Below are 13,857 nucleotides of genomic sequence, written 5' to 3'. Positions count from 1 at the left end.
CTTTTTTTTTTCCTGCATGGTCTAACCATACAAGCAACCCTGCTCCACCATTCTTTGACTTTTTTTTTCTTCTTCGAGGGCCTTAGTTTTTTTTTTGAGGTTTAAAGCGCACGCAGACCTGAAAAAACGGCGCTTTCTCCCGATTCCGCAAGGAGTGGTTACTGAAGCCGGCTCATGCGGGTCGCCTTCTTTCAACTCAAACAGCCTGCCCACATCCAAAGACCGATCGCCTGGAGGTCGAGAATCCAAGCAGCCTGTTCGACTGCATCGCATTAGTGCCCTGTTGAAATGATAGTTGTTCGGCCTGTTCGAACCTCATCAACTCCCCATCCACACCCTCGAGATCAAATCGGATCAAATCAGAACGGACGGAACATTGACGTTACTGCGCCCAGGCTGTCCTTTGTTTGGGCCGCAGCCACTCAAGCAAGATTGACGAACCCCGTTGAACAACACACATGTATGTACATGTGCAAATGCATCCGTGCGTCTGAGGAACCCGAACAGGTATTGACTGTTCTTTTTGTTTCTATGTCGACATTCCTCGAATCTCTTGCTTGCTAGCCAATACCAGTCTGAGTAAAGACAGTCGTTCCGTGCACAGTAGCCGCTGGGCAAAACCGATCTGAATAGTCGATTGAGATACCGGCGCTGTCCTCGTGCCTTCGGACTAGCTGGACTCCACAGCACAGATTTGGATCTCTTGTCTGCACTGCGCGCTGCTGCACAGAAACGAAACCTGGCTGTGGATGGTGTAGTTTTATGTATGGAACACTCCAGCCGGCTTTCTAGAAGCCCTACGCACGTCCTTACTTGGCCCGATTCCTGTTTCTCCGGATGCATTTTCGTTCGACGTTTTTAAATTTCGCACTTGCCCTTTCCTTTCCTTAAGCCTTCCACCCCCCCAGCATTTCTTATTTACTACGTATACAAATACAATTGTACATGCGCATACAGTGCTAGCCCTTCGTCGCCTCCCAAGGTCATTCACCTCCGGGACGTTTCATCGGCCGCATACTCTCCCTCTCGAACATCCTCTCGGGCTTTTTTCTACAAGACTCGTCGCAGGAGACGTCGGCGGGGAGGGCTGTGGCTGACCCAACATCAGCAAGAGAGACTCTTGTTTCTTCGTACATTACATACCACCCTAACCTTCCGGACCTTCTCGAAGCTTTTTGGGTGGACCCCGATTTACTGCGAGAGAAGGGAAAGAAAGAGAGCGTGTGTGTATGTATTGTGTACTGTGTACTCTGTTTTGTGTATGTGTGTCTGTGTCTGTGTGTGTCTCCCCGTATTGTTTCTGTTTCTAGTCTTTCCCCTCCCTCCGTCCCTTCATCTGCACCCTGCTATCAATCAATTCACCATTGCTTTATCTTGAAATACTGTCCGCTACATCACGCTCCAGTCTGCACTCGGGCTACCGTTACGTACGCCCTGCATACTCCTGCTCGCAAATAAACGTTTCGATCGCTTCATTTGCAAAGCAGTAGTCAGCTACCTTGAAGCACTAGCTGCCTGATCGGGGCTGTCGCATTAAGAGCCCCCGACATAGTGTACTTCCCTTTATGCCCCGTCTCTGGCGTTGATCACCCTGCAATAGCCCATTCGCACCACCCGAGGAAGAGGAGGGAGCACAGGAAACACAAGAAGAAAAAAAAAAATAAAAGAAGAAGAAGAAGAACAACAAGAAGAAGAACAAGAATAAGGGCCCTGGGTCACTCGCTGGGGGGATCTGTATTCCCAAAAAGCATACGACCTATTACTGGACCCGCATTTTTAATTTTGACATTTTCTGATTGTGGAGCGGTGCAGTGCAGTGGCTCTCAGCTATTATTGATCGATACTATTGCTATTAGCCTGGGCTTCCTTGCAGTCAAATGCAACTTAGCTGTTCCCCTTCACAATTATTATGTCTGTGTCTCGTCCTTCTTCCCCCTCGCTCGCATTGACCCTTTCGTCTCGCAAATTGCATCACGCCTCTCGCCCTTAGAAACTCACCGCGCTCCGTTTCTCTGAACACACCTGCCTTTATTCTTTCTTCCCTTTTGCACAACTGTTTTTGGTGAAATTGTTCTCGAATTTTTCAGGATAGGAGCTCATCTGGTTTTCTTTTTAGCGACTTTAGACGCTTTTCGACATTCCTCTGTTCCAGAACCGAGTACAGAATATTCCGACCCCGACGCTTAATCATAATAATTCCCAAACCCGCTCCTCACATTCGACTTTCTTAAAAGAAAATACCATTCGGCCATTAGACACATCCCTCCTCTTACCGAAAACTTTCGCCCTTTCTTTGGAAACTACTTACTCCTCCCTCGTGACCGATCCTTCACTTTATTCGATATTTTGGTACCAAGGAAAAGCGAAAAAGCACAACCACACGCACAAACAGTGTCAACAAACGGAAAGTACTTGATTGAGAAGGTCGTAGAGTAACCGGGTGTACCATCTACTAGGAACATTAGGGAAACACAATAACGAACTTTGGGATATCCGAACGGCAACGTTAAGGTTTCTCTTGTGCTTCGACAGAATATTCCCTGGGCTTCCTTGTCTACCAACCAACAAATAGAATCCGGCCGACAGCCCAGCGTTCCCGCTGGTTGACTAATTCACATCCATCCAACGGGACCTCTTCTACTTCCCGGCGGGTTACTCAACTACTCGAGACCAGGACTGTGCACCCTTCCATCCTGTTCCTGTGTTACACAAGCCCTCGTGTGACGACTCGGCCTGAGCCTGCGCCCAAAGAAACAAAAAAAGAATTCAAAGAAGTTGATGAGCGAAAAGGAGACTAGCCAAGGTTAAGCAGGAATTCCAAAGCAAATCAAAGCAAGTCATTTGTCAACGGCTTTCCTGGCTCACAACTGGAGAGGATCCGAGACAATCAATCAAGTCACTTTCGACGACAAAAAAAAAAAAAATAGCCCCCCAATCCGTTACCAACTATATCCCTCGATACCCCGCCAGTTTTATGGTTCCCTGAACTCGGGACGTCCTTCTTTTCTTTCCTTCCAGGTGGCGCTGTTGTAAATATTATCGATTCATCCGGAGGGGCCTCTCCTTTTCAACAATCCCCGTCATTTATTTTTGTTTCTTTTCGTTCAGCGGGGATTTCCTTTCTTTCTGGGTGTCTTTTCTTTGGACGATAATTCGACATTCGAGGTTCTTCTTCTTCTTTTTCCTTCTTGAGGGAACGATCCCCTTTCTCAGCTGCGGCAGTGTCGGTGGCAAGCCAAGGAAGATTTGAAACACACAGCAACAATGTTTAAGGAGATATCGAAGTGCAATGTGGTGTATGTTGACCGGAGGGCTAAGTTGGAGAGAAGCATCTCGCGGATGGCACTCCCGCTAGTGGTAGACGAAAGCATGGAACCAGAGAACGAGGAAGTCCTACGAAACATCAACTCCTTATTATCCGTGTTCTCGAACGGTAAGTTTGATTATCGGGCCTAGACAAGAAGGAGGGTCACATTCTAACGTTCTGAATAATGTTATAGTATCGGTCCACTCGTCTGCGTCATCCTGTCTAGCTACTTTGGGAGAAATCAGCAACTACGACCCGACACCGACAGTCCTACTACTGGATGTTCCTGCCAGACACCTCGAGGAGGACGATCCACAGGAAGCCGACCGACATGACTCGGGAATAGCATCATCGGTAGGAGACGATCCGCTTTACGGCAAGGCCCTGCTTCGTCATATCAGAGAGGAAATGGAAATCGAAACATACTCCCAAAACATACTCGCTGTTGCTTTGATATCTGAACTAGATCCAGCCAATAAGACAATATCTGGAGGACTGTGGACTGAATCGGACAACGAAGAGGCGATACTTGCATCCAAGCTTCTTGATACTGGCGCCGCTGAAGCATACCCCTCGCCTCTGACGAAAGAGAACACGAAGGCGTTATCCATGCATTGCTATCGGCTGGCACGAAAAGCTCAGAAACGGCGAACCGAGAGGAAGAGATCGTGGGTTGGCGTTGACACCGATTTAGAGGCGGAAGAACGGGAACGAAAGAACAACGTTCGTGTTGCAGAAGGTTATGCGTATTTGCGGGAGAAGATGTAAGGAAAATCCCTATTAGACTTCCCGTCCCGAAAACTATCAAGCATGATGACGGATAGTTGGGTGGTTGTGATTGATACTTAGTGATTATGCTGGAGGGAATCCCTCGACAAGGAGTTTATTACGGAGACGGGAAGCTAATCGTTTTATTTGTTTGCCTCCTAGGGTGTCCGAGTTAATGTCAGATATCTTTAAACCGAACGGTCCAGCGCATACGCAGTCAGAAAGGTTTGTGGAATATTCCTTATGTTCTTCGTGATTGCCCTTCTCGGATGGTTGCAGCTGACGATGATTGGTGAACAGCAAAATCCGAGTATCACCGCATAGGCACGAGTTGGTACGCCAGAGCGTTTGCCGATGGGATTTCTCTGCACATGAGTTCACAGACGACGAGCTTCTGCTTTGCGCTTTTGAAATGTTCAATCATGCCTTTACTATGCCTGAGGTTGAAGAATGGCGTATATCGCCTGGACAGCTCACGGATTTCTTGTTTGCTTGCCGTAGGGCGTACAACGAACAAGTTCCGTACCACAATTTTCGGCACGTGGTGGATGTATTGCAAGGGGTCTTCTACTTCTGCCTTGCATTGGGAGTTCTGCCACACTTTGACGGCAAGGCAGCGCCAAGGCCTAAGACGGGCAGCACGGCGTCCTTGTCTAAAATCTTGCGGCCCTTCGATGCCCTTACACTGTTGATAGTGGCTATTGGCCACGACGTTGGGCATCCTGGTGTCAACAATGCTTTCTTGGTTACGCTGAAAGCACCGCTCGCGCAGATGTACAACGACAAGTCCGTTTTGGAGTCCTTTCACTGTGCTGCCTTCTCCCAGGTTCTCCGAAAGCACTGGCCTATAACCCAGACAGTGCCTAACATGCGCAGATTAATGATCGAATCGATCCTTGCGACGGATATGGGCCTTCACTTTGATTACATGTCTCAATTGGAGAAGCTGAAGCAGAAAATCAAGCAGGACAAGGGTATGAAGAATTGGGATGAAAAGACAATCTCGGCCAACCGGAGCCTTTTGTGCACATTGTTGATCAAATGTGCCGATATCAGCAATGTGGTATGTATACGGAATCGCTTCTTTCTCACCCCAACCCCCCCGGTCTAATCCTTGTTTGTTCTTATAGGCTCGGAGATACGATATTGCTGCCCAATGGACTGTCATTTTGACCGACGAGTTTGCGAGACAAGCCTCGCTCGAAACCGACCTTAAGATTCCGACCTCGCTGGCTGTCCCACCCGTTCAAGGCTCGAGCATCGCACTAGGTAAATCACAAGTTGGCTTCATGAAGCTTTTCGCAGCACCACTATTCCAATCGATCGCAGACGTCATGCCAGAAATGAATTTTGGCATTGCTGAAGTGAACGCAAACGTGGCAATCTGGGCGAACCTGATAACCGAGTGCACAGAAAAGGGGGACAGGCCATTCTTCTTGGAAAAGGTTAGGAACTCCCTCTACTACCAGCCTTCTAGCAATGGAGCTAGTTCTTCCCTTGGAGCAAGCGAAAGCCGACTATACGACTTCAACGATAAGCAACGAACGAATGGTGGTGTTGGGGTGCTCCATGCACCAATATCCAATGGCGGGGACTACTCTGGAGACTCCCGGATCCGAAAAGCCTCACAAGCGTACCAAGAGCAAGGGGCACCAGATCTTCTTGGGCTTGGCCATCACGGTAAGGAACAACTGAAATTGCTCAAGAAGATGAAAATTTTCTCGACATCCTCGGAAGTATATCCCCATGCTAACGGAGGTGGTATTATTGGTAAAGGAGCAGATGGTAAAAGTTCAGGCTCAACAACACCGTTCGTGACCATCAAGAACTTTTTTTCTTGTTTTCCTAGGAAGTTCTCTGACTGATTCGTTGTGACTGTGGATGGCTTACCTCATGGGCTATCATGCCCTCTGGTAGCCCCCGTCTTTCTTTGAAGGTGCAGTCCCCCTTCACCCGGAGAGCAGCAGACCTCTAAAACGGGTGCGATCAGACCTACGCGATCACGTTTCAATTTAAATAAGATCTTTCGGTGGAAAAAAACGGATACGATTCCCAATGCCAATACTAGTCCGAAACTGCCTACGAACGCCGATGACGCACAGTAACGACAACCATAAATAGAAGACGATACTCGGCGACTACGCTTTTATGCACCTTTTTTTATTTTATTTTTCCATTTTCTCCTTACGCCCAAAAAAGCCTTTGTGTCCCCAACGATGCCTTTCCCTTTCCCGTTTCACTTTACGATCTACAGGCGGCGTTCCTCCTATGCGGGCTTCTTCTTCCTCCTCTTCTTTTCGGGCCTCCCTCGTTCCATCTCTTCGAGGTTCAGTTGAAAAGACAGTATTCCGGGATTCAATGACATTGTCTTTGCTCCCTGAATACCGTTGGATTGTGGCATTTTCAAGTCCGTATGGCACAACTTGTCCAATCCTATTCCTTGGTCCCATTTGTTTCTTTCAAGGGTCCTAGCAGAGGCACTTGCTGGTTCTGTACACTCACGAGTCCCTGCTCGGATCCTTTTCGGTACATAGCTTCTTTACACTCCGTTGCCCTGACCTCCTCCGTACTCACGAACAGTTTTACGTGCTTACGCCTCTTTTTTGTAGCGGAGCTTCTGTTACCCCTTTTGTCTTCTTTTTTTCTTTTTGATATCTTTGCCTTCGCTGTTCTTTTTTTCACGTAACAAAAATAATCCACCTTTTTCGTCCCGTTTCTTAGTGTTGTATTATATCCGGAGTCTTTGCCTCTCTTGCTTTCTTTGTTTCTTTATATCGACTAAAAATATCCTTTTTATACAAATCCTTCTCGTGTAAGATATGTCATTACTTTTTTCCCTTTTGCTTCTTTGCTTCTACTTCGGACTTGGGGATACCACTTTTGTTTGTTACAAACTTGATTTAATTATCTCCCTGTTCCGAGCACCCTTTCGCAGCACCCGTTTCCTGGAAGGCTTTGTTAAGCCCTATATGTTGATATCCTTCGCTTTCTGTTGAACATATATTCGGCGATGCTTGGTCCTTCCTTTTATACCTCTTGCGAATGACAAAAATGTTTTTTTTTCCCTTTCTATTGGAAATATATCATTAAAAAAAATCCTCAGCTTCCCTCCCCCGGGTCCATCTATAGCTCTTGGTGGGCTGTCGAGATGTCCTAGCTTTCTCCCTTTTTTCAGTCGACGGGTTGCCGGAATTTGAGATTTCAGATCTAGATACCAGTGTTTCGGGACCGGTTTGGGGTTTCTTTCTCATGCTTCCTTTTTATATTTCTTCTCCCTTCTTCTTCTTCTTCTTCTTCCTCTTCTTTTTCTTCCTGATCAAGATACAATCTTTGCGACTTTGGGATCGAATATTGACGATGGTTTATTTCTCTTTTTCTTTTTGTTCTCCCTGATACCTCTTGAGCTTGCTTTTGGCAGACACCCCCTTTTGTATATATATGTCTAGCAGGTAACTCTATCGGAACGTTCTTGATATTATATCTATCATCTATCTTATTGCGAGTGTACAAATTTTGAAATTGGGGTAAAATATAATCGCTGTGAAAGATTATAATTCAGTCATGTTGACTATGTTCTGCTGGCTTTGAAGCCAGAAATCAGCATAACAATCACAAAACCACCAACAATTTTGATAATGGTCAACACCATCACTATCGATTTCCAGACTTGTAGGCAACTGAGAGACAAAAGAGTTTTATCATCGGATTGTCATACCGATTTTCTACCAGCTCCCGCTGTCGGATATCAAATGCCGGTTTTAGTTGTGCTGTTGTGGGCTGTTAAACTAACTCACTTTTGGTGGGGAAATGCGAAAAATAAATCTTTAAGGCGGATCCGCCGTAACAACTTTCGAGGTCTAAAATAATCACGTGACCAGACTGCAAACGCAACACATTCGATATCGACTGCAGGCAAATTATGGAGCACCAACGTTCGTTCTACGCTACGAATCAAGTCACGGGAGCCATTTCGTTCTTTGATATCTTGACAATGAAACGTCCAAAATTCGCAAAAAAGTATGCAAAAGATGCAAAAAAGTTATTTATCTACGTTAGGCACTATTCGCATATGGTCACCCACTATACTACTAAATGCCCGCTTAGAAGCTTGAGTAAGGCAGAGCGGACGGGATACCCTATGATCTTCTAGCAGTGAACGTAGATATCAGGACTGCAAAAGTAGTATGTTATAGTGATATATTGGTTTCTATTGGGTTAAACCATAGATTTGTATGCTATCTCTTAAGCCGACAACTGGATGTGATATGTTACACTGTATTGATCTATTGCCTATCATAGCCCCCATGCCGGTGTAATACTTTCGATTTCCCTCTGGGGGAACTCTCAGGTATTCGTTTCCACCCAATCACTCCAAAATTTCACAACGTTGTCGCTGAGGATGGTAACATCGAATGCTCCAGCCCTCCCACTTGCATCGCCCCCGCCCCCGAACCCTTCATTCACCATGCTATCAACAACCAACCATGTTTCTCCAACCTCCCTATCAGGTCTTAAATCAACATCCTCTAATCTTGCTACTCCTTCTACAAACCCATCGTCGCCTCCGGCAACATCATCATCCCATCCTCCCGCGATCCAGCGTTTTCGACCGTTTTCCCAGACACCGATTCTAAGGTATTCTCCTGAACTCTTCTTCGCAACCCTAATTTTTCCCTTTGACAACCGTGTCATATAAAGCCGTATGGATGACGTCTTGGCCGGAACTTGGCATGTGGATGATGTCGTATGCAACCCTGCATCTTCGTTCGGAATGACAGTCAAGTCACTTTGTCCAAGAGGCACCGAGGACCCTACGGTAATCGTAAACGGCGCATATTGATCTGATGTATAGGTGCTAGCAACGATAGTATATGCACCTCTGGGGACTTGTTGCACCGAACACATTGTGAAAAACCGTTTATATTCCCCGCTGTTGGCAAGAAACTTGTTGCGGGCGAGAGTATGTACTCTTTTCCCTCCGTCGGAATGTAGGAGTGCAACATGTATCAATGGAGAAGCGGTATTCTCCGCTGCGATGGCTTTACCAACAGACTTCCCGTCTTCTGAAGGTTTGGCGTGAATTGAAAGGCCGATTTGGAGGTTTGCAGATTGGGAGAGGGAGATTTTGAACATGGGGTTGCGGCCGTACTCTCGACTTTCGGTGTTTCCACCTGTGGCGGATATCGTCCATGATCCCTTGACGGTAAATAGGTGTGGGTACGGTTCGTCAACTTGTTCAAAGGCCATGGGAATTGATGTAAAAGCCGAGATCGTGAAGCTGTGGGTTGATTCGGCCGGAACTAGATCCTGGCTAGAGACTACGACTGTATACGCAGTTTTGGCGGGAACCTCAAGACGAAGGAGGGTTTGTGGGCTGTCGACATAAGGGCCGCGCTTAAGATAGCCTGACGATTGGTACACACGCTTCCCATTGGTAGCGAAGACATAGAGGGATATGTGACCGCTTTTGTTCCAGAGAGTTTTGCGGTCGAAGTCTTTCTTACGAAGAAGATGGCGGGACAAGAGGATCCAAGCTTTTGAAGGGGTGGATGATTTGTTAATTAATTTGTATTGAGGATTTCCCCAGAAGCACCCGGGGACGTTCCAGAGGTGGTCGGTGGTCGAGGGCTTAGTTATAACTGACAGTTGTGACCAGCTGAAGTGCCAATCATACCGGTGGTTCCAAAGAGCTGGGTTCCAGTTTAGGTAGATAGAGTCAAAGTACCTGAATACGCTGTTTAGGTCGATCCAAACGGCGGATTGGGAGGGCGATTGGGCGAGTTCTTCCGGGTAGGCATCTTCATCAGATTCGCTATCTTCGTCCGAATCGGATTTAGGGTCGTCGAAGTCTCCATCCGAGTCATCATCCGAGTCATCGTCGATAGCTAGTGGACCGGACCAGTTCCCGCCTGTCTTCCACGGGTTCTTGACCAACAACCAGCGTCCTACTCTACCACTATCTGATACCACCTCCTGAAGTCCTATTATAGCATAGTCATGCTCTCCAACGAGTCCGTGACCTTCCCAGGCTTCAAGTACACCAGTTCCAAGAGTCATAAGGACGTCGCCACTCTTCCAAGTTTGGTAAACCCGGTCCCAGAGTGTTAAAGGTTCGGCTAGGTCAAGGCTGAGATCTGCCGGATTTCCTTTCAAGAATAGATGTTCCGGGATCCATCCCGTGAAGCAGTAGAGATCAGTCCCTGAGTTCGAACCGGGGAAATCGTAGCCTCCCATGGCCTTCAAGTAGGCCTTCTCAAGCAAACTTGGAAGAATGAAACTGGGGTGCTCGTTAGATGCTACATGGAGAGAGTGCTTTGAATCCCCCAAAGAGGCTGGTAAAAAGTCGTCTATAATGACCTTTAATCAAAGTATAAGTTTGGTGTTCAGACCATGAAGATAACAAGAACTTACTTTTCTGTAGCACCCATTAAGCCACAATTTAACAATGTACTTTCCGGTAGGGCTCACAACTGGGACACCATCTCTCTGGGGCCAGATGATACAAGATATGAGACTACCGTGCCCGTTCTGTTCTCTTGTGAAAGCAGCGCATAGTGAGGCCACGACACTACAATCGGATATGATATCTTGCGAAAGATCTGCCGCGAGATCTTCTCCTTCTCTTTCGAGTATCATATTCTCCGTCCCAGTCCACAGCTCCCTAGGCCTGTACCATCTATCGAAGTTCTTCTGTTGCTGGACCGAAAGAGCCAGAGGCCCGGTTGAGTCCGTGAAGGCTTCCTCCCCAGGAGTTGGTACAAAGTCTGTATATTTGGGACATTGTTTATCTTCCCAAGGCCAAAAACTGTGTGGGGCGAGCTTTGAAGAGGATAGTTGTATGATCTCCTCCGACTTTGAAAGCGCTCTTTGAGAAACTGGTGCCTTTTTGACGACTTTCTGTGCCATTGAAGTTGGAGTTTGTACAGAGGGTACATATTCGCCTTCGGCATCTGTCGAAGAAACGACAGATAAACCCACACCAGCTATCCCAGCTGTTATCCCTTGAACATTTACATTCTGAGGGCCAGTGCTGCCGCTTTGGCTACTACTAGCCTTCAGCTTCTTAAAATCTTCGCCTTTTTGTAGCAATTGCATGAACTTCTCACGCCGCCTCTGCTTTTCAGCTGGGTTCGAGCAGGTCTTCCATGCCTGGAGATACAAGTCGGCAGCCTTGATACAGGCGTCTAGGGCAGCAGCATAGTCCTTTCGAGACGCCGCTTGAGAGATGAGCGATTCTGCTTCCTTGGAGAGAGTCCCGTCAGCGAGGAACGGAAATGGAATGGATACGAATAAGGGTCGCCGCCGTGGGGCCTAACAAGCGTACCGCCGCTCTCCTCAATATATCCCCCATGTTGGCATGAGGGCCTCCTTGGCTTTAGTCTCGCTGGTCCCTCCTAGCTGCTTCAGGATGTCAAATATTAGGCCAGGCCGTCGGAGGCACCGATAATATTATGTATTAGGTGCTAGGTATTAGGTATTAGGTATTAATTTGGCGATGCGGGGCGACGTCACTGCCGAAAGGCCACCGGTATCAGGTTGCTTGAGTCTGTTTATCCGCGGTTGCATTAACTAAACTCTGGTTGGCTTTCACGCGAGCGCCGCTGGAAGACCTCGGCTTACAACCCGCACCATCTCTCCGGATTAACACTGTCCCCCATCGACCTTACCCGACCCAGCGGACCTACCCCAAAAACTAGCTGGGTCCCTCCTTCCTTCCAAAGCTCCTCCACCATGGTTTCCTAAAAATATATCTTCTTCCCGGACCTGTATGCTTTTTTTTTTCTCACCGTCGACACTTGTTTCTTATCATTCCTGACAGTGTTATTAATTATTACGAGCAGTTGCGCATCTCGGTTTAATTAATCACAAGCCGAAAAAACGGCCACGACGGAATAACCCCTTTGGATCCATCGAATAATCAATAACTCAGTATCACCATGTCGCTCTCGAAAGAAGCCGCTTTGCCTGCCTGGGGATATGCTGTCGCCGGCGCTACAGGTGCCGTACTAGCAAATGCGACGGTATATCCGCTCGATATGTTCGTATTATCTCTTCTTTGTGTATTCAATGAGTTTCACCAAGCACATGCTAATTGATATCGCAGTGTTAAAACGCGTCTACAAGTTCAAGTCAAGAAGAGGACAGTCCAAACCGATGGTGTTCTTGTTTCCGAAGACCCGGAGAAACAGACTCCTGCTGTGTATGTTGCCGACCAGGATCTCTTCCCTCCATCCGATATTTGATGGTGTGACTGGGAACCGACAATACTGATACATGTTGTCTGATATTGATAGTCCCGAGCCGGAACACTATGCTTCTACCATGGATGCTATCAGGAAGATTAAGAAGAAGGAAGGTCTCTCAGGTCTTTATGCCGGCATGCCTGGCTCCCTGATTGGTGTCGCTTCCACGAACTTCGCCTACTTTTACTGGTATACGTTTGTGAGAACATATTATATATCCGTACAAGCGGCCCAGGGAAATCTCTCCACTGTTGCCGAGCTTTCATTGGGTGCTGTAGCCGGTGCTTTGGCCCAGTTGTTCACCATTCCTGTTGCTGTTGTGACAACTAGGCAACAGACATCTGAGAAGGAGAACAGGAAAGACCTGATCACTACCGCTAAGGATGTTATCGGAGAGGATGGATGGACCGGATTGTGGAGTGGGTTGAAGGCAAGTTTGGTGCTTGTTGTCAATCCTGCCATCACATATGGCGCCTACCAAAGGTGCAGGGAGACTTTCTACCCTGGGAAGAAAAACCTTAAGCCAATGGAAGCTTTCTGTAAGTTCCCTCGATTCCATGACTAGTATCTGCATTCCAAAATAGTCGTACATACTGCTAACAATCATACAGTCCTCGGAGCACTCTCCAAGGCTTTGGCGACCTTCGCCACCCAGCCCCTCATCGTCGCTAAGGTTGGACTTCAATCGAATCCACCAGCTGGCCAAAAGAAATTCAAGTCTTTCGTTGAGGTTATGAAATACGTTATCCACCATGAGGGTCTGTTAGGCCTATACAAGGGGATCAGTCCCCAGTTGATGAAGGGGCTGTTGGTTCAGGGTCTCTTGATGATGACGAAGGAACGTGTCGAGCTCATTTTCTTGTTGATGTATAGATGGTTGATCAAGAAGCTTGGAAAATAAATTCTTAACGGGAATTGGGCGTCGGTATTCTACCTTACCTCTCTTAACGGAAAGAGGGAGATGTTTTTTCTCAGTGGGTATACGATATGGGTTTTGTTACTGCGTTTTTTGCTTTGATTCGGAGCGTTACTGGTTATTTCGTTTTGAAGGGTTCCTACTTCCAAAGTCTTTCATGCTTTCCTATTTCATTTCTATTATTACAATACCTGTATTTGTATAACTAGATTTTCGCTGTCTCGGGTCACCTCAGGCTGTAGAATCGTTAGAATATCGCTGTCGATTTCAGCGTCACCCTTTTTTTTTTTGAACCGTATCGGGAGCAATGTAGAGAATACGTTATATCATTTCGATTGCTTACACGACAATATAAGAGAGAACGGTTCGATAAAGTGTCCAAAGGTATAGATTTAAGCAGACATAAAATCAAAGGCAAAGGACGCTGGAATTACCTGGATAATAAGGAAGGAACAGGGGAGTGTGAGGGAAGACTACAACTAGTAAAAGACCAAGAGGAGGAAAAGAAGTAGGCGCCCCAAAAGCCAGAAACATGGGAAAGATCATGTCGAGCGGTCTTTCAAAAATAATAATGCCCGTTTTATGCTTGCTTGTGAGCAATATCCCCTGCTCTTCTTCTTATT

General features: G+C 47.0%; 3 protein-coding genes across 3 annotated transcripts; 2 read left to right on the top strand and 1 right to left on the bottom strand.

The window, feature by feature from the left end:
• Nucleotides 1-3,264: 3,264 nt before the first annotated feature.
• Nucleotides 3,265-5,940, top strand: AOL_s00083g160 (uncharacterized protein; the record flags this gene model as incomplete). Its single annotated transcript, XM_011125339.1, has 5 exons — nucleotides 3,265-3,433; nucleotides 3,501-4,071; nucleotides 4,238-4,300; nucleotides 4,376-5,138; nucleotides 5,206-5,940. 5 exons carry the CDS (start codon nucleotides 3,265-3,267, stop codon nucleotides 5,938-5,940), a joined length of 2,301 nt encoding a protein of 766 aa, XP_011123641.1.
• A 2,479-nt stretch (nucleotides 5,941-8,419) lies between these two features.
• On the bottom strand, nucleotides 8,420-11,426 carry AOL_s00083g159 (uncharacterized protein; the record flags this gene model as incomplete). Its single annotated transcript, XM_011125338.1, has 3 exons — nucleotides 8,420-10,432; nucleotides 10,487-11,317; nucleotides 11,400-11,426. 3 exons carry the CDS (start codon nucleotides 11,424-11,426, stop codon nucleotides 8,420-8,422), a joined length of 2,871 nt encoding a protein of 956 aa, XP_011123640.1.
• Nucleotides 11,427-12,012: 586 nt separating this feature from the next.
• Nucleotides 12,013-13,219, top strand: AOL_s00083g158 (uncharacterized protein; the record flags this gene model as incomplete). Its single annotated transcript, XM_011125337.1, has 4 exons — nucleotides 12,013-12,113; nucleotides 12,180-12,275; nucleotides 12,370-12,857; nucleotides 12,930-13,219. The coding sequence occupies 4 exons, from the start codon at nucleotides 12,013-12,015 to the stop codon at nucleotides 13,217-13,219; spliced, it is 975 nt and encodes a 324-aa protein (XP_011123639.1).
• Between the last annotated feature and the right edge of the window lie 638 nt (nucleotides 13,220-13,857).

The sequence above is a fragment of the Orbilia oligospora genome (genome assembly GCF_000225545.1).
Source record: "Orbilia oligospora ATCC 24927 unplaced genomic scaffold scaffold00083, whole genome shotgun sequence".
Taxonomy (NCBI): domain Eukaryota; kingdom Fungi; phylum Ascomycota; class Orbiliomycetes; order Orbiliales; family Orbiliaceae; genus Orbilia; species Orbilia oligospora.
This window is presented reverse-complemented; position numbering and strand designations above follow the sequence as displayed.